This window comes from Schistocerca piceifrons, chromosome X, assembly GCF_021461385.2.
Source record: "Schistocerca piceifrons isolate TAMUIC-IGC-003096 chromosome X, iqSchPice1.1, whole genome shotgun sequence".
NCBI classification, from domain to species: domain Eukaryota; kingdom Metazoa; phylum Arthropoda; class Insecta; order Orthoptera; family Acrididae; genus Schistocerca; species Schistocerca piceifrons.
The window spans coordinates 972,273,752-972,295,635 of NC_060149.1; the positions used below are offsets into that span (position 1 = coordinate 972,273,752).

Below are 21,884 nucleotides of genomic sequence, written 5' to 3' on the forward strand. Positions count from 1 at the left end.
ATGGGGTTCTTGGTGCTGGTAAAATGTAACATCCATATCTTGGTTTTGACGAGCAATGTTACCAACTTTGGCAATCCACCACTGTTCATCATAGACACAAGCCACTATGTCCTTACTTTGAAGTGTCAGTGGTACAAGTTTTCCACAGTGATGACATTCACTATCAGAGGATGTCGATGTGAACTTACAGTTGAGCAAGTTGTATGACTGAGGTATAAAACAATGAAAAGATCGGGTGCCTTTAATCTTCTGACAAGTTTTGAATCTTTCCTCCAAGACATTGGCATAGAGTTCTGATATTTCCTCACATTTAATGAAACATCCGTAATCCCTTTTACCTGTTCTTTACAGAATTTGAACATTTCTTGACGTGTCCAGATTTGGTTCTCATAGGTCCGTTGCAGACTAGCTTTTGTGACAGCTCGCTTTGTTGTACCCTTTATGCCATCACACTCATTCTTCCCAGGACATGATGCAAAAAAGTGCTATTCTGCACCGAGCCAACAGTCTTTTTTTCTTTGAGAAAGGAGATATTAATATTTGTTTGCTTTTATATTGGCTTGCAGCACCATCAGAGAAGTTCATCAGTTTGTTTATGGAACTGTCGTGCTGTTTTACGTAGTTTGTTAACTGCAGGTGAAAAGCATGCACTGCTGTAGCTTTGTGCTCAAAGTAATCATTTGCAACACAAAAACTATGACTCTAGTCTATCTGGATCTTTATAACAGAACACAAATGGACAAACTGTGGCCTGTTTGTTTACCCAGTGGCGCCCTTGTATTTCACTTGAACAACAAAGGAATAGTTTTCAGAAAAGTCAGCAAGAGCAAGAACTATACATTCATCAACTGCCAAGGTTTGCTTTTGCCCTTCAGAAATTTATCCTGACTTTGGCAATTAAATGACACACTATTGAGTTTTCAAGGTTAGTAACCAACACTTAGAAAAACTATTCTCGTTATTTTGAGACTCCATTGCTCAACTGCACACTTCAAGGGCCCATTATTAACTAAGTGTGAGTGAACAGATGTTGGTGGAAGGGGGATGACAACACACAGATTTGTACAGGCTTGTCTACATCTACATGGATACTCTGCAAATCACATTTAAGTGCCTAGCAGAGGGTTCATCGAACCACCTTCGCAGTTCTCTATTATTCCAATCTCGTATAGAGCGCAGAAAGAAGGAACACCTATATCTTTCCATTCGAGCTCTGATTTCCCTTATTCTATTGTGGTGATCGTTTCTCCCTATGTAGGTCAGTGTCAACAAAATATTTTCACATTCAGAGGAGAAAGTTGGTGATTGGAATTTTATGAGAAGATTCTGTTGCAACAAAAAATGCCTTCCTTTTAATGATGTCCAGCCCAAATCCATTATCATTTCTGTGACACTCTCTCTCATATTTCGCAATAATACAAAATGTGCTGCCCTTCTTTGAACTTTTTCAATGTACTTCTGTCAGTCCTATGTGGCAAGGATCCCACACCGCGCAACAGAATTCTAAAAGAGGACGGACAAGCGTAGTGTAGGCAATCTCCTTAGTACTGCCAATAAATTGCAGTCTTTGGTTAGCCTTCCCCACAATATTTTCTGTTTGTTACTTCCAATTTAAGTTTGATATCATGAAGATCCATTAAGTGTGTAATTTTCAGACTTTTATCTGCTCTCCTTACGAAGATATTGTAGGTCAAAGAATGAAAAAATTCAAAAAATCAATTTTTTAAAATAGTGTACATTTTGTGTAAGCTTCTCACTATAAGAAGTAGTTATACTGTATAGTGTAATAGCACAATAAATATTAGGGCTGAGAAATTACTCTTACTTTGGAAAAATACAATTAGGATTGATAAAAAATCTACTCACCAAGTGGCAGCAGAACTCGCACATAAAAGACGGAAGAGGGGTGAAGGAAGAGAACTGGAGAGGTCTAGGAAAATTGGTAGATATCGGGAAAGTCACCCAGAACAGCGGGTCAGAGGAGACTTACCGTAAGTAATGTCTTTCCTTCTCATCCCGTACGGTAAGTCTCCTCTGACCCGCGGTTCTGGGTGACTTAACCAATATCTACCCCTTTTCCTAGACCTCTCCAGTCTTTCTCCTTCACTCGATTACTTCCCCTTCCACCCTTCTGCCTGAAGAAGGAGCCACTGGCTCCAAAAGCTTGCCAATTACAGCTGTCTTTTATGTATGTGTTCCGCCGCTGCTTGATGAGTAGAATTTTTATCTATCCAATTAAATAGTTTAAAGAATACGCTTTTTTAGCTTGCAATCAACAAGTTTGAGCCATTAAAAGTAGGGCCTATATTAAGGAATACATTCAGCATGGTTATCATGGTTTTTAATTTATAGTCCAGTTAATGATTCTTCAACTCAGTACTGAATAATTTAAAAAAAAAAAAAAGGAAAAGAAAAAAAAGAAAAACAGATGCCTGTAAAAGCAAAAAATAGCCACTGTTTCTAAATGTTGAGAATAAAATTTTTTAAAAAATGTCTTTAAACCCATTAAACATTCGGGAATTCATCCAGCAAATATCAATTTTTTTCTGAAATCAGTGCGCCCAACAACCTATATTTTTCTGTTGAGGCTGTCCGTTTTGAAGTATCGTATATTACTGCGTGTGCCAAAATGGCGAGAAATTTTCCAGATTTGAGCGACTTTGTAATGGAAGATTTATACCATGTTATGGAGAACACCCGAAGCTCAATACAATGGGCTAGGCAACAAGATCTTATGAAGAACGATATGGTGTGTGAAAATGGGTATTGTGTTGGATACAACGAGATGAAGCTGGAGAAAACTACAGGGAAAGATGGCGAAATTTGGAGCTGCTCCATTGGCAGGGACTGTAGAAAGAAATGTTCAATCAGGAAAATGTCATTTTTTGCTGGCAGTCATTTAGACATTTCTAAAATTTTGCAACTGTCTTACATGTGGGTTTTCGAACTCAATAGGCAAAAGTTTTTAATGAGGGAGCTCAAAATTGGCACTGAGCACACTGTGGTCGATTGGTGCCAATTTTGTAGAGATATCTGCCACGAATATTTCTTAATTGAGCCAATAGTTTTGGGCGGCCCTGGCCATACTGTTGAAATAGACGAGAGCTGCTTCGTCAGCACCATCGAAGTCATAGGTGCGAGAGCAATGGGTCTTTGGTGGTTATGACGTTGAGACAAAGCAAAGCTTTATGGTTGCTGTGCCACAACGTGATGCTACCCATTTGCTGCCAATTTTGCAACAGTATGTTTTGCTACTGGAACCACAGCAGTTTCTGATTTGTGGCAACTTACAACACCATAGGTAACTTGGGCTACAATAATCTGGCTGTTAATCATTCGCTTTATTTTCTCGATCCCTTTACAAACGCAACCACAAATCACATGAAGTCAGTCTGGCAAAAAGCTAAAGAAAAAAATCCTATAAGGCCTTTCAGAACTCACCGTGCTATGCTGAATAACTACCTGGCGGAATTTCTCTGGCGTCAATGTTTTGGGAAAATCCATTCCACAATTTTGTTATTAATTCCACCTTTCTTGAAGAGAGAGAGAGAGGAAAAAAAAAATTAAATTCCGTGCATACATATGCAATATGTCATTTTTGATCCAAAAACAAAATTTGAGACAGTTAACTGATTTTTTTTTTTTTTGCATCCAACTGAAAAATAAGTACTTTTTTGGTGAAGAGCGCGTCAGATATGACTGTAACACTCAAGTTTTGAAATAAAAAAATTTTTGGTATTCAGCGCATATATATGCTTATATCTTCAGAAATACGTGTTTCCTTCAAAAATAGGTACTTTTCTCGTGATCAGCGCATGTACTCCCTAGACTGCATAAGTGCCACGAAAAGCAGGATCAGATGTTTTCCTCGACCTATACAGCTGAAAGGAAGCCCAGATACCAAGGAACCAATAGCTACAACCCGAAGAGTGGAATCAGACATTTCCCTTGACCTATGTAGCTCAAATGCAGCTCTCAATACCTACCAGCAATAATAATAATAATGAAAACAATGTAAACTTCACACACCAACATAACTCAAAAAACACCACAAAAACCAAAACCTTCAACAACTTGAAAACGCAAAAACTTGTATATACACCAGATCAATTAAAACCAACCAAAGTACGATAAATGTAAAACAGACAGAACATCAGAATTACTACAGATTAAAACAAAAATAAAAGTTTATTACCAACAAAAGCATGCAACAAAATCACCTAGGTTGACCGCCGCTACCAGTACGTACGTACACGTACACACACACACACACACACACACACACACACACACACACACACACACAAAACTAATCAAACCTAACAAAATGCCACACACATAAATAACCATCACTGAAAAATGAAGATTTCCAAATCCACATTGCAGCACTGGCTACCCAGACTCAAATAAACCCATGTTACCATAGTGATAATGAACCCAATATCACATGTTAAACTCAACAAACACAAACCAATTCAAAAACACACACACAACACCATTATCTCATGGGTCAAAGGAGACAGGTGGAATAGAACACTTCCAATGGCCCCTTAACTTAGTTCCTACCTCACACAGACAGACAGGATGTGAGGACAAGAATGAATAGTTCTGAAAAATAAGATTAGTGTTTCACTTTTAAAAGTGTTGATCAGCAGTAGGGCCTCCTGGGATCTTGCTTCCTTGACTATCAGTAGTGACCAGCCATACTGTTTCTTTATAAAACAATTCCTTAATAACTTCATTGTTTAATATTTGGATTCTTGCACTGATGTCACCTCACGTGTAAGATTGTTCCCCCTATTGTTATCTAGACAACAAACTTCAACTCTAAGACATGATATCACGGTACATAAAAAGATTTTTACACGTTAGTCTGAGAACGTGGACAGTGACCAAGAAGGCATACCCTAAAATTGCACTTACTTTAAGTTTTCAAAATGTCACAACCCCTTTCTTCTGTCATTTATCACTCTTTAACCTCTGGCAACAATCTGTTAATATAAAAACTGCACTGTTTTTAGAGTTCATGTTAAACCACAGACCTCTCTATAACTGACTGGTTGGAGAAAGGCAAGACAAAGAACTGGTTATGAACTGTTGTGTCCAAATCAATCTTTGAAATGCCAACAACAGGATTAGTTAAAAATGTGATACCAAGCTTATGAACGACAACACCCTTAACGTGGTGGAGATATAAGACACAGAACTGATCAACTGCTCACATAACTAATAATACGAAAACATTAGCGAAATAAAATGCTAGAGACTAACAGGATCTCTGTGAGAAAAGGTAGTTTTGGGCCCATGATGTTCTTTCTATTAGTCCTTCAAATATATTAAAAACTTGAAAATACCAGACCACAATTCGAAAATGGAGCCTCACATAGGTACTTAAATGTATCTATGGAATGACCTACCTTAAATGTATCTGTGGAATGACCTACCAACCCAACCTATCCTAGATATATGTTTACACTAGTCTACAGATCAGCCTGTCAATGTAAATGAACACATATATACATCTTGTATGCCACAAGCATTCCCCCAGTCGAACACCATCTCCAGTAGGCCTAGACTTAAAGTACACCTAGCAAACAATACAGTCTAAGCTACCAGCCACAAAAAATAAACTTCATATTATGATCAAAACACACACTCAAAATATTTCACTGAAACAAACAAAATATCATAGATGCCATATGACATCACAGTTCATATAGACTACCTATGGCTCATGTTGTTCACTGGACTCCAAACACGTTTATTTTTTCACACACAAGCATTTATTGCTTAGTCCAGTTTCTTGAATAAGTATCATGAGGCTATCATGGTTAAGTTTGTCAAATTAACTCCCAAAAACATCTTTTTGATAGCAATATTCTTGAATACTGGTTGTTTCTCAGATTCCACACCCCCTTCAGAATACCAGCTTGGTGCTTTCTGGGGTTTAGATATTAGCTACACAGTCATGGTTACGCTACAATTAAAACAAAACTTATTCACAATTCCAATTACAATATCTACACATTTCATGTACCGGTATTCGTAAGTACAGATCTTTACATACTTGGTTTAGGTGAAATAATGCCAATGCGTCACAATTATTTCGATGTGAGCAATGAAACTTCACGTAAAACATGACTGCGATACAATGCATAATAAAATAAATATACCGAGGTCTAGAAATAAGCATGATTACACATAAAAGGGATGATTAATACAGTTCAATACTAAAAAATCTGTATTCAACAAAACCGTAGTCCTACAGAACTGGAGGGGTGCGACGGTAATGGTTTTATTTTATCAGTGAAATTACATACCAGTACTGGATGTTACTAATGCTCCAAAACATCAGACAGTATATACAATAATGGTATGCGACAACGAAGGGAGATTATTTTAGGACGTATTTTCATCAATTTTGAGATGTTATGACTCGTAATAGCCCTGGAGACGTCTTTTACAACAATCGAATAATTTGTAGCAGTACACCGATAAAAATAACTGCTTGCAACTAGCAAGTAATCGCGCAACGCGCAACCAAACTTCGAACACACAAATAACTTCTTAACCCGATACGATTACATGACAATGGACACCATACGCATACTCAAAATAACAAACCTAGATAAACACAGCACTGTATTTCGTACGCCTCCAAACAAACTGCTTTTCAGAGATTGTATTTTAATAACACACAGGAATCACTCAAATCAGCCATCCACTGGTTCACATCCAATAAATTACTGTGTAACTCAGAGAAAACACAACAGCTTCTCTTAGGGTTACCCAAAACCATAGAAAACAAAACTGTAAAACTATTAGGAATGCATATTGATTCCAAACTTAATTGGGAAGAACACGTAAATCAGGTTTGCAAAAAGCTTTCAAGAGTCTCCTATCTCCTTTGGAAACTTAGGGACATGATTAGCATGAACTTTCTGAGAACAATGTACTGTGGACTCTTCCAGTCACATATTACATATGGCCTTCTCATATGGGGGCACAGCTCTCACAGTAACAAAATTTTGTTGATGCAGAAAAGAATGCTGCGCATAATGTGTAAAGTCGGTCCCACGGAGCACTGTCGTCCTCTCTTTATAAGGCTAAGACTGTTGACCATTGTAAACTTGTATATTTATATCTGTGTGTTACACATTAAAAACAATGGTATGGAAGGTGTTGTCAGGGAAGAAATTCATAACTACAACACTAGAAGGAAGGCAGATTATGATATACCAAGACACAGACTAACAAAAAGTAGTAACTCACACAAAGCGAATACCTTAAAAATATTCAACAAACTACCGCAATCTGCTCGGGACATGCCCACAAAAATTCTTAAACAAAATTTGTACAATTGGTTATCTGACAATCCATTTTATTCTATGCAAGAATATTATGATCTGAGTAGCACAGAGATAAACCTGTAATTGCATAATTAACTTAATTAACTACTATGTATACTGTTACAAAATATTTCATATCTAATACCTTTGTATTTCAACTGTGTTAGGTAACTACTTTATTTGCCAGTGTTATGATGTGTTACGTAACTACTGTGTTTGCTACTACAATGTAACTCATTTTTGGTACCTTTGTATGTATCTGAAACAAGAATATGTATTAAGCATTGTAGTCACCTGCTTAAGGTTTATGTTATTTGTAAGTTACTCATATGCTAATTATATCTATGCCTTATATATAGTGTCTGGAATATTAATATTATTTTATGTACTGACGAAGCCTATTTCATCTTGCATGATCAATGGCTAATAAAGAATCTTGAATCTTGAATCTTGAGCGGATTTTAATAATGCCGACAACCAAAGACAACAAAGCAACAGAACTACGCACTAGAACAAGCCAGTTTATTTGATTAATTTAAAATGTGAAGGAAACAGCAGAGTTGTTATTTGCTGACATGAATCCATGGCTTTTTAGATTAAAGTACTGACTTCGAAAGTGGGGGCATTTGATGACAGAATGAAAAATCATTATTGACAAAGCCAATCCAATCCAATAGAGACCGTAGATCTTACACTAATAACTAAACAAGAAATTTCCAGAAACTTACCTCCGCTTATAAAAATGTCCACAGTGTGCGTTAGAAAAATGTGTAGAAGAATGAAACTCAAGGAGAAAATACGAATTGCTTTGGAAGTAAAGGATACTTATTATAAATGTCACTATCTTTATAGTAAATTTTGCATATGATTTTTTCGGCTTAATTCTTTGGTTGCTATTATTGGCTCATTGTAACACGAGAGTTTCTTATTTAAATTTGAACAAAACCATTAAACAGAGGCACATTTTCGAAGTGTTGTTTGACTGTTTTAGTCACGCAGTACAAAACACCTTCCTATACTCTTTACTAGTTTCAAAAAATGGTTCAAAAGGCTCTGAGCACTATGGGACTTAACTTCTGAGGTCATCAGTCCCCTAGAACTACTTAAACCTAACTAACCTAAGGACATCACACACACCCGTGCTCGAGGCAGGATTCGAACTTGCGATCGTAGCGGTGGTCTGATCACTGAAAATATTACTGCAACTTTTCTGAAGTGTATAATCCTCGACTCATTTGCCAGATTTATGCATTCTGTAATCTCACTAAATAACTCAAGGAAAATAACAGAGACAGTTCTATCCTTCTCCAATCCGTGCATGTATCATGTCTTCAGTGAATTCGGCACCGACAGGACATTACGAATTTTACTTTTTTAAATGTCCAACCACACATGCATATTTCCTTGTCCAGCAGTTCATTCGGTTGGGCAGTCTCCAGTATACGTTTCCTTCTGTGTTTTGATTGTACAGCACCAATCATTCACATAGATTTTAGCTTATTTTTTTGCCAGTGCACTGTTAGTATCTGCGAAAACAAAAACTGCTGCACAAGCTCTGCAAACAACAAATGTGATCTTACAAAACATCAAACAATGGTTCTTCGACAATAAAATGAAAACAAATGAAGAAATAACACAACAAAATCTTACATGTAGCCTTACAAATGTTGCATACCCCGATAATATGGAGGCTATCAAACTGCTGGGATTCCTGGTTGACAGCAAATTAATAATGAATGAACAAACAGTGTATGTGTGCTCCCAGCTCTCCGATGTACTGTCTGCAGAAAGTAAGTTGACACTCGGCGCCGTGGCTTATGGGAATGACTGTAAATGGGAGATGCCTCCACTGTCACTCGCTTCAGCCACCGCGCCGAGTGTCAACTTAGTTTGTGTGTACAGTAATATACCTTCTGAGGAGAACAGGTGTATTAGCTGACCCATACCTTATAACAGTGCATTATGCAATATTTAATAGCCACATCAATCATGGGCTACTGTTATGGGGATATTCTGAAGACTGCAAGAATGTGGCAGTGCTACATAAAAAAAGTAGTCAGAATCTTTGCATCAAGCTAAAGACTGCAGCACTGCAAGCCTATGTTCACCCAATTAGGAATAATGAAATCTACATCCATTACGTGTTTTTATACCACATCAGAGTAAAAGAAAACCAAGGTGTTATCTGCATGAGGCAGGACATGCATAATCATGAAAGGAACATTGATACAATGGTTGCTTTAAAAATATTCAACTCATTGCCCCAGAAGTGCAGTTCCTGTCACCAGGACCGTTCAAAAGGACAACTGCACAAGATATCAAAGAGTAATCTTCTCTCTCTCTCTCTCTCTCTCACACACACACACACACACACACACACACACACACACACACACACACATACACCGAAGCGCCAAGGAAACTGGCATAGGCATGTGATTTCAAATACAGAGATATATAAACAGACAGAATATGGCAATGCCTATGTAAGACAAGAAGTGTCTGGAGCAATTATCAGATCGGTACCTACTGCTACAATGGCAGCTTATCAAGATTTAAGTGAGTTTGAACATGGTGTTATAGTCAGTGCAAGAGAGATGGAATACAGCAGATCTGAGGTAGCGATGAAGTAGTGATTTCCCCATATGACCATTTCTCGAGCATATGGTGAATATAAGAAATCCAGTAAAACATCAAATTTACGACATCGCTGTAGCTGGAAAAAATCTTACAAGAATGGGAGAAACGACGACTGAAGAGAAGCATTCAGTGTGACAGAAGTGTAACCCCTCTGCAAATTGCTGCAGATTTCAATGCTGGGCCATCAGTGTGCAAACCATTCAATGAAACAGCATCAATATGGGCTTTCGCAGTCGAAGGCCCACTTGTGTATCATTGACAACTGCACAACACAAAGATTTACACCTCGCCAGGGCCCGTCAACAATGACTGATACCATGTTGCCTCTTTTCAAATTGTATCGAACGGATGGACATGTATGAGTATGGAGACAACCTCATGAATTCATGGACCCTGCATGTCAGCAGGCGACTGTTCGACCTGGTGGAGGCTCTGTAATGGTGTGGGACGTGTGTAGTTGGAATTAAATGGGACCCCTTATACTTCTAGATACGATTCTGACAGGTGACATATATGTAAACATCATGTCTACCTGCCTCCATTCATGTCCATTGTGCATTCCGACGGACTTGGAAAAATCCAGCAGGTCAATCCTACACCCCAAACGTCCAGCACTTCCGCTGGCCTCCAAACTCTCCAGACATGAACATGTTTGGGCATACCTGGGATGCCTTGCAACAAGCTGTTCAGAACAGATTCGACCCCCTTCTACTCTAGCAGACTTATGGGCAGCACTGCAGGATTCATGGTGTCATTCCTTCCATGACTACTTTAGACATTAGTTGAGTCCATGCCACGTCATGCTGCAAAACTTCTGCATACTCGCGGGGGCCCTACCCGATATTAGGCAGGTGTACCAGTTTCTTTGGCTCTTCAGTGTGTGTATCATATATATTTCCTTATATATATGAAAAATGATAAATAACTCTTGCATATTTAATCTTCACACAGTCCGTCCAATCATGACTGGTAAACGACGCAGATCCAGAAATTAAAAACATCAAGTTACTGGTATTTCTATAGATACGTTTACTTGGCACACCTTATGTTATGGAAGTAAGAGCTCTGGAAACCAAGGGGCTGTTAGTTCTGTTTTGCATATATATCTACTTGATTAGTTCTCATTAGTGGGAAAATAATATTGTGGAAATATGAAACCTACCACCCCAAGAAACGACAGTGAGAAGATGGATGTCATGTAAAAATAAGCAAACACTGCAGAAAGTGCTAGATTCCCAATTTCTGGAATAGACAGTAAGATTTATGGGTCTCTACGTCAGCGGAACATAACAAATAGAATAGTTTGGTAAATTCTATAAATGGATATAAGTCTGCCACAGCAGCCTGTATTCGAGATGACTGTAACTGCAAAATCATCTGAAAGGAAAAAAGATCAAGGTCAATTACAAATACACACTTTCTATCTAATCATGTGCTTCAGATGAAGGATGTTTCATTTATTTATTTATTATACACCTTTAAAAATGCAACCAACATAATCTTTTGTGTACACAGACATAGCAATACAATTACATAAATAACAAGCACAGACTAAAAAATATTTTACGTAATTACTATTCGACATTAAATTGTCCATCATACTGCGCATGATGTATTCTGTAGAATCACATACATAAGTTTAATGTAATGAAACTATATTACCGTCTGAGATAATTTTTAAAGCCTATTTCGAACTCTTCTATTGTATAAAATGCTTTATCTCTCAAAGCCACATCTGTGCGACGTCTTTAAACATATTGGTGACACATTGTGTACCTGTAGTGACAACATACTAAACTGTTTTACCCTCATGTATTTGTAACTGTCTAGAGTTTCCTTAAGTCTAGCGACTGTGATGTCTGTCTTCTGTTTTAGGTGTGTATTATATTGACGGACCACATGGCTACACCACCGCGGGGTCGAGGCACCTTGCCACAGTTCCTTCAGCTCCCTCCCCCCCCCCCCCCATCAGAGGTTCGGATCCTCCCTCGGGCATGGATGGGTGTGTTATCCTTAGCGTGAGATAGTTATAGATTAAGTAGTGTGTAAACCAATGACCTCATGACCTAAGCAGTTTGTCCCAATAGGAACGTACCACAAATTTCCAAAATAACATCAATGGGTAGAGTGTTTTAGTTTGTAATAATGCTAGTTTTCTTTTGTATGTATTAGACAACTTAATATGAAGAGGAATGTAGCTGTTGGTATTTTTTTTTTTTAATAGGGTTTCCAAGACTCATTATTTATAGCCCCACAGATGCATCTGAACTCCTTATTTTTGCCAAATGTGATCTTTTTTTGCTCCAGGGAAATTCCTCAATAACACAATGGCATGTCAATTGTGCTTGGAAAAAGGTATAGTATGCATTTAGCAATAGCTTATCATTAACACATGACCTTAGTTTACCTAACAAATATGTAACACATACTAAGTTAGTAGAGATATATTTGGTATAATTCTTCCATGTTAATTTCGTGTGAAGACAGAAGTCAAGAAGTTTAGCTGAAGCAGTTATTGCCATCCTCTTTAATTGATAAGGTAAAGAGAATATTTACAGTTTGTCAGTATTAATACAAAATTCAGTGAGATGGAACCACTTACTGGCTGCACTGAAATGATCCCTACTTTACTGCTTTAATGCTCCTCAATTTTTACCAGCTGAAACAACAGTGGTACCATCATAACATAAATTTTCACATACTAATCACTGGTTATGACATAACGTATCGTTAGTCACTAAAATTAGGAAGTATTATGTTATGTGGCTGGCATTTGGCTGAAATCAGAAATTAGTGGCTAGTGTTTGGTTGAAATCAGAAATCGGTCATGTGACATTCCCCACTCACTAATTTTGAGACACAGTATTGTATCCATCATATTTCGTTGTTTCCATGTTATAACTTGGATTTTTTGACAGTATGCAATTTGAAGGCAACGTCAAATAGAAGATTTATCACAAACACATCACTCTATATACGATTTGTTATAATTAAATATCTCTTAAGCCCGGTCCACACGCAACGATCTGTCTGCGCAGACATCGGCGCAGATGTCTGTACATGCAAAAGATCGCTGCAAATGTGGTGTGTTCACACGACACAAACCCCAATCTACTACTCGCCCGCCATCTGTCGGTGTAGAAATGAAATATCAGTGGCAAGCGACTACGCTCCCCGTAAACGTCAAAATTTAATTCAGTTATTTTGAAATATAGAAATGGAGGAAGTTCTGTTGTGGTCTGTGGTCGCAATTTGTGTTGCAAAAAACATTCAGACCAACCGCAGGAAACAGAGAAAGCGGTCAAAATGGTGTAGACAGTGGCTGCTAAAGCGAAAGCAGTTTTCTCACGTAAATTTACTGCGAGAGTTGCAGGGCGAACCAGTTTTGTGTTACATTACCTCGTGTTCCATTTCCTCGCACATTGGCACTCCAATTTCATCTTCAATTGTACTCCTGCTTGGTCTTGGTGTTTCTTGATCACTAAGAAAGACAAGCAGATCAAAATACCATAACGTTGGCTGGTATACTTGATCTACTCCTACACAAGATCTTCTAGATTTCTCAACTTTGGATAACTCTTTTCGGTAAACAATTCGCTGACAGACTTAATTTACTTGACTTGCCTTCATGAACTAATCCTTCAGGAAAGCGTAAATAGCTTCACATCCGTTGGGTATTATTTCACTCAATGCTTGTTTCGACATTGCAGATGAAAATTCCAAATCCTTGTAGCTCCTTCCTGTTGCTAGGAATCTGAATGTTACCGCCAGCCGTTCATGAGGAGAAATTGCCCTTCTCATACAAGTATTTTTTCTTATAATATGAGGGGTTACAAGCTTTGAGAGATAATTTTAAGTTTCGACATCCATCCGCAAATAATTTCGCCAGTTCGCAACGTTTCTTTTTATTTTTTATTACCGTTTCTCTGTTTACCGAGACGTCAACTGCCCGCATTTTTTCAATTTGAGCATTGTATGCGGCTGTCTTTTTGTCTCGGTCACTATGTTCTTTACTTTTAATCTTCCACAAACATGCGTGATTTCTATATATTTCAATGAATTCACTTATAAACTCTCGAGAACACTGACGAGTACCAGCCATTTTAATGCCCTGTGCGCACAAATATAAACACTAGACTGAGCAAACAGCTGTTTCGCGCCAGATTTGCGGCGATCTCCTGTCCACACGCTCCAACTTGTCTGCGCAGATGTGGTTTGAACCCACAGATTTGAGAGGTTTCGTTCAAACCTCCAACTCCAACTTCCAGGTTTGCACACACCTCAGGTTGGTGCAAATCTTCTGTCCACACGCAACGATCTGTCTGCGCACATGTGATGTGCACAGACATTTGCGCAGACAGATCGTTGCGTGTGGACCAGCCTTTAGACACATCAGTCCTTAAGAGATTTCAAGATGAAATGCATTCACTGTGGTTAGAGACGTATTGTTACAGAACTGAAAGAAGTAGGATAATATCCTAGAACACATTAATACCTTTTCTCTCCAGCTTTGCTTTTGTAACACGTTCTGGGTCTTCTTATTTATGTAATAGAAGCATGTCCCACAATATTCGATGTTATTTACATGAAATGAGTTTCTTCTCTTTCATGGCTTCAAGCTTAAAAAATGAACGATGAAACTGCTGCTAGTGAAACAAGCAGTAAAGACATTTACATCATATGAAATTTATATTTTTTCTTATCACAAATACTTGACCTTTTTTAATATGTCATGATTCCTGAGGGTGTGGTTAGGTGGGAACCTACAAGTAAAGCTTAAGTTACTGCGAGTGAAACGAGCAGCAATCATATGTATAGTCTTGCTTGTTACCAATACTTTGTGGTTTCTTTGAAATAAGCCACGATTTTTGAGAGTGTGGTTGTACACAAACCAAAGAGCACAGCTTAAATTGGTGCAAATGAAATGAGCAGCAACCATATTTATAGTTTTGCTTGTCATAAATGCTGCTTGGGATTGGCCGAGCGGTCTAAGGCGCTGCAGTCATGGACTGTGCGGCTGATCCCGGCGGAGGTTCGAGACCTCCCTCGGGCATGGGTGTGTGTGTTTGTCCTTAGGATAATTTAAGTTAAGTAGTGTGTAAGCTTAGGGACTGATGACGTTAGCAGTTAAGTCCCATAAGATTTCACACATATTTGAACGTTTTGTCATAAATATTTAGTCATGATCGAATCTTTAGCGGCGCTTTCATAAATGTGGTAGTCAAGACAAAGAGCACATTACACTGTGGGAGAAAGACATCATGTCACAGTCTGATTTCATGCAAATGCCAGTCACACACTGTGGTACTTCCTGATTTCAGTCACTCATAGCATAAGAAACAGTCCCTAATACAACATAAAAATGCTATCAAGATATTGTGTCTTTTCATATAAATCTTTTCACTTATATCTACTTTATCAGCTTTCACTTTGCAATTTAAGTTTTCTTATTTAGAAACTATCATCAGAATTACTAACACTTAGTGGAAATCAGAACCACCCACAGTAACATTATGTGTGTGGAGGATGGCTTCTATGGACTAATCCCACTAACTCTGATACGAAAGTGTGTTTCACTTTGCTTTTTGGTACTTTTGTTAAATATAGTTTTTAAGCATATGAGATAGATTGATCAAACTGTGAGGTCAAAATGCCGTGATGGAAGTGATCTGATTAATCTAAAAGAAGATGTTTTAGTCATTATTAATTAACTAAAACAGAAATAAGGATGTAGCAGCAAATTTCGAGATAACTCAACCTTACAAAATCCGACGCCTAATACGTAATGTGCTAATCAGATACAGTCTTTTAATATACCAATTAAATTATGTACAATTTTGATTTTGTAGTAATTATTGTTTTCGTAACTTTTAGCCCTTCTGTCCCCACACCAAACCAGTTTAGTCAATATATTACAAACACGATTTGCCTCCAAACAACAGAGACAGAGTGTAAGGATACCTGAACATCATTTTGGTTGTCTTTGAAATTGTTTAAACGATAATTTGATTGAAAAGTCATTGTGTAATTATAACCTGACGCCATAAGAACGACATTACACATCACCATTGTAAAATTAGCTGTTATAGGCAGTTATCTACTAACCAACTAATAAGGGACACATTTGTTTGGTTTGACAGCTTCAGATGACAGTGTGTATTTTCTTTTCTGAGCTATGATATGGTGCAAACATTGATGGCAGCCATATTTAAATGCAGCAAACGTGGATGTTTGCAGAAATTTATTCAGGAGTGGTCAAGGTTTTAAAATTTTCGTATTTGATATGGCCCTCAGCAGACAATTATACCCTAAGAATAAATTGTAACATGGTATTATCAGTTTTATTGTATCTCAAAGCATTGGTAGTTGACTCAGTATATTTTGAAGAACACACTACTTTCATAACCCAAAAGGCAAGCATATTTCATAAATAAATGCAAAGTAAATCTTTTTGTACTAGTAATAATGAATATGGATACATTCTTTTCAATTAAACGATCGAAAATGACATCTGCATATGATTCAACAAATCGGGAAATTATGGCAGACAATATTCACTAAAGATATTTTCATTCATATAGTTATAATGTTTAGATTGTCACTGAATACTGCAATAGAACGAAAAAGTCAGACAGGCTACATAAACCTTGTTGAATATCACAAAAATAACAATAAAAAGTGACTGATTAAAATAGTAACTTTGAAGTCATCCGGCTTACAAAATGTAAAGTCTGATCATGTGAATGGATTTATTAGATTATTTTCACACAATCCAGTGTTTCGGGCTGACCTGCATAATTAAAGTAAAATGAAGATTCTTTTTTGGTTTGTTTGGATAATGTGCAACCCACAGTCAGCATTCTAAGCTCCCAAAAAATTCAAGTTAACCAGTAGAACTGACTTAACAGCCTAGAACTGAAGAAACAAGATGATACTCTAACCCCAGGTTGTCACAATATTGTGCAACATGCCTACTGCACTTCAGGGTTCATAACTCTATAGCTACATGTAGGCAATGGTTTTGCCACAGTGGTAACACCGATCCCCATTGGATGACCCAAGTTAAGCGCTGTAGAGCTTGGCTAGCACTCGGATGTGTCACTGTCCCTGTCTGCCAAGTGCTGTTTGCAAGTGGGGTTCATCAAGCAGGTAGTTTGGAGAATTTAAAAAGGGAAACGAATAGCTTGAAGACTGATATATTTGAAATTAGTGAAGTGCAGTGGCAGAAAGAACAGGACTTCTGGTCAGGTCGGTACGGGGTTATAAATACGAAATCAATTGGGGATAATGCTGGGATATGTCTAATGATGAAGTAGAAAATAAGGGTGTAGGTTAAGTTTCTATGAACAGCATAGTGAACACATTATCGTAGTCAAGAAAAAAATGAAGCCAACATCCACAACAAAATTACATGTTTATATCCCAACTAGCTTTGCACATGACGTACAGATTGAAAGAATTTATGATGAGATAAAATAAATTATTCTGATAGTTGAGGGAGAGTAAAATTTAACTTTGATGAGGATTGGAATTAGATAGCAGGAAAACGAAAAGAAGGGAAAAGAGTAGCAGGACAAGGACTGGGGGAAAGAATGAAAAATTCTGGTAGATTCTGCATGGATCATAATTTAATCATCACTAATAGATGGTTTAAAAATCATGAAATAAGGCTGTACACATGGCAAAGACTTGCAGACACAAGAAAGATTTCAAATACATTACCTGATGGTAGGATAGAGATCTCGAAACCAGATATTAAACTCAAAAAATTTCCAGGTGCAGGTATGGATTCTGCAAATATTTTTATTGGTTATGAATTGCACATTAAAACAGAGGAAACTGCAGAAAGGTAAGAAATTAACGTGATGGGACACAGATAAGTCGAAATAAGCAGAGGTTGATGAGAATTTCAAGGAAGAAGTAGGCAACTATCGACCGAAAGAAGCTTAAGAAACCCAACAGAAGGCAAATGGGTAACACTGAGAAATAAAATGGTGAAGATAGTAGAGTATCAAACAAGTAAAAAGAAAAGGACCAGTAGAAATAGCTGGATAATGCACGAGATATTGAAATGATTGACGAAGAAGAAAATATAAAAACACGGCAACTGCAGCCATGAAAAGGAAATACAGATGTCCAAAAAGAGAGATTGACAGCAAGTGCAAAATGGCTAAGCAGGACCTGCTATATGAGAAATGCAAGGATTAAGAAGCATGTATAACTAGGCAAAGATAAATTCCGCCCACAGAAAATTAAAGAGTCCTTTGGAGAAAGGGAAGCTGCTGTATAAATGTCAAGAACTTCAATGGCAAGCCAGTATTAATCAAAGAAGGCAAAGTTGAGAGGTGGAAGATATACACAGAAGAGCAATGCAGTGTAAATTATGTTGAAGGTAATGTTATGGAAAGGGAAAAGAAATTAGATGAAGATGAGCTGAAAATATAACACTGGAAGAAGAATTTTGGCAGAACACTGAGGACTTAAGTGGAAACAAGGGCCTTGTAGTGGACAATATTCAGTGTGGATTATTAGACGCTGTAGAGAGCCAACCATGACAAACTATTTTACCTTATGTGCAAGATGTAAGAGACAGGCGAAATACCTTGAGAATTCAAGAAGAATGTATTAATTCCAGTTTCAAAAGAGGCGGCTGCAGATAAGTCCGAATATTACCGAACCATCAATTATTTAGTCATGGTTGCAAAATACAGACACTAATATTCACAGAAGAATAGAAAAAACCATTAAAGCTGATATTGGGGAATATGTGTTTGGGTTCTGGAGTATGAAGGTACACACAAAGCAATACTGAGACTACGAATTATCTTAGAAGACAGTTTAAATGAAGATAAACCTACATTTACAATTTTGTAGACCCACAGAAAGCTTTCAACAATGTTGATTGGAATACAGTCTTTTAAATTCTAAAGGTAGCTGGGATAAAATACAGAGAGCAGAAGGTTATGTACTTCTAGCGAACACACCGTATTGCAGTTATGAAATCGAAGAGCATGAAACATAACTTTAAACGTAATTTTAAATCTTTGTTAAATTTTTTCTCCCTTACATGGTTAGTGTCAAATATTTAACACCTTACCTCATTCGCATATTAATCAGACGTTTGAAGGTGTTTCATACATATGAGTTTGAATCTTTAAAGAATTAGGTGATGGGTTTACTGATGAGGCACGTAAAAGTTTTAGTTGATTTTTGCTGTTTTGACAGCAAAGTAACTGAGGATGGCGGAAGCAGAGAGGATATAAAATGCAGACTGGTTGTAGCTAGAAACACATTTCTCAAGAAGCAGAATTTGTTAACATCTAATACAAATTTCAGTGTCAGGAAGTGTTCTCTGAAGCTATTTGTGTGGAGTGTAGCCTTCTACAGAAATGAAATGTGCATTACAAGCAGTTCAAATAAGAAGAGAATAGAAGTTTTCCAAATGTGGTACTACAGAATAATGCTGAAAATTAGATAGGTAGATCGAGTGTCTAATGAGGTGGTACTGAATCTAATTGGGGAGAAAAGAAATTTATAGAAGAATTTGACTAGAAGAAGGGACCACTTGGTACTACATGTCCTAAGGCATGAAGGTAGCGGTAGTTTGATAGTAGAGGGAAGTGTGCTGAGTAAAAATTGTAGAGGGAGGCCAAGCGATGAATACAGTTAAGCAGTTTCAATTAGAGGTTGCTGTATTTAGCCAACATGAGGAGGCTTGCACAGGATACAGTAAGGTGGAGAGCTGCACAAACCAGTCTTTGATTCAAGACCACATCAACAACTACATCACGTTTTATTGGTAGCATTATTATTATTATATTTTCCTTATTACTATGCTTGAGACGCTGGAAACAAAGGGAATGGATACCGCTACTAGCTTCACAGTTGTGTTAGGCTTTAACCATAAAGATTGCACTGTCTGAGAGGCTAATTTTGCATTGTTGAATTGATGTGTTAATCCGAGAATGTTATTAAAATTGTATTTAGAGAAATACAATATCACTCTTTCCAACGATCTGTGTGCTGAGATGACGTGGATGCGACCACACCCTGCTCTGTACTGCTATGAGAGTATCACGCCACTTCAAGGCAGCCAATTCCGTGTCAGCACGTCACCACGTGACCGACGGAATGACGACAGCTTACGGGAGTTTGTTCTTCCTGTTTCTTTTGCGCAGTACTCTTGCCATACGACTGGGCAAGCTGACGCATTGGTTAGCTCACTGTACTCGCATTTGGGAGGACGACGGTTTAAACCCGCGTTCGGCCTTCCTGATTGAAGTTTCTGTGATCTCCCTAAATCGTTTCAGGCAAATGCCGGGGTGACAGCTTTGAAAGGGCACGGCCGACTACCTCCCCCGTCCTTCCCTAATCCGATGCGACCACCGATGATCTCGCTATTTGGTCCCCTCACCCCAAATCAACTCAAACCCTCTTACCAAATGAGGCAACATAAAAGAAATCTATTGCTTCTATTAGTGAAAACACGATTTCTCGAAAGTTTTTAAAAAAATGTTAATCATGACAAATAACAACCATCCTGTGGTTTTCCACACTCATGCAGCATATTTGTTTGCAGAACCATTATAGCCGTAGTTACGGCATGAGTGAATAAACACCAAGTATGAAGAAAAAATTACGACTAATCGTGGTAATTTAGAAATCTGATAATTTCCGGTATGAAAAACTGTCATCATACCCACTCCTGCGTGTGAGCTTCGTCTGAGGCGAAACGACGGGAAACTCAAAGCGGTCACAAGTCAGTGTAGTGCGATTTAGGTTTAACAATAAGTTGTAAAACGAAGGGCAGCAGCGATCGAGTATTCGCTGCTGCATGGTGGTCTTACGTAGCAGCGGCGTGCGAGACGAAAGTGGAGGAGGCTGGCAAAGAAGGCGTGGCCAATATCTTATTCACAATCTCTCGACGTCAGCTATTATCGACTGATCGAGAAAAAGAAGTAGTCCATCTTTAGGCAAAGCCCTTACAAACTATTTCATTATGCCTAACTTTATATGTAGAGGTGGCAGGAGGACGTTATTTGGATCTACAAGGTTTTGTGTAGTATGTTCTTCTCACCAGGGTTTAAAGACTTCCTCACAGACGAGTTCTTTCTGTACCAGTGTTCATCCCTAGCCCTACTGTCCCATTCACACAAGAAACATGGAAATTTGGTAAAGCCACCTTGCTGACCAAGGAGCATGCATGTTACTTTTAGATCGCCACATATCATCCAACCATGAGCAGAATAGCCTATTTTATTTAACATTATTTCTAGATTTTCATAGCTTTTTTTCATGTGTACAGAATGTCCAACAGGTATAGATGCATACATGTTACAATTGTCTAATAAAACAGCCTTAAAACTAGTTTTGGATGAATCAATAAACATCCTCCAGTCTTCCTTGTTGTATTCAATACCAAACTCATTCATCAGACCTGGAATGTCTGAGCAGTGCACTAAATCACCTTCTTGTTGAAAAAAGTTGGAAAATTGCTGTTCACTCTTTCTATGCATGTATATGCTGGTTTCAACTGCTAGTAAGTTCTTTTCTTTTAATCTAAAGCCAAGCAATTCAACTTTTTCTTTCATTAAGCCCAGATCCCTAACCAAATCGTTAAGCTCGGTCTCAGTAAACAATTTGGGCTCTAGACTTTCTGTATTACATTGGAATTCATCATCATCTGGTTCATCTAAATCACATTGTGCATCAGAAAATACTTCTGTTAGAACAGAATTTAAATCATCTGGTGGGTCAGGAAACAGCAAATCTACACCATACCTTACTGGTCGGATGGCAGATGAAAGGTTAGAGTAGCTTATTACCTTTTTTGTTTTCCGCATAATGACCAGTAATATCAACACTGCAAAAGTAGCAATCATCGGAATGATTTCT

The 21,884-nt window shown here is 37.8% G+C and overlaps 1 protein-coding gene across 1 annotated transcript in view; it reads right to left on the reverse strand.

Annotated features, from left to right (window-relative positions):
- Positions 1-6,906, reverse strand: part of LOC124722826 (sex-regulated protein janus-A-like) — a 31,346-nt gene extending 24,440 nt beyond the window's left edge. The window contains exon 1 of the mRNA XM_047247949.1: positions 6,321-6,906. Coding sequence (XP_047103905.1) covers positions 6,321-6,352 — 32 coding nt within the window. The 5' untranslated portion in view covers positions 6,353-6,906. The remainder of the gene's footprint in view (positions 1-6,320) is intronic.
- Between the last annotated feature and the right edge of the window lie 14,978 nt (positions 6,907-21,884).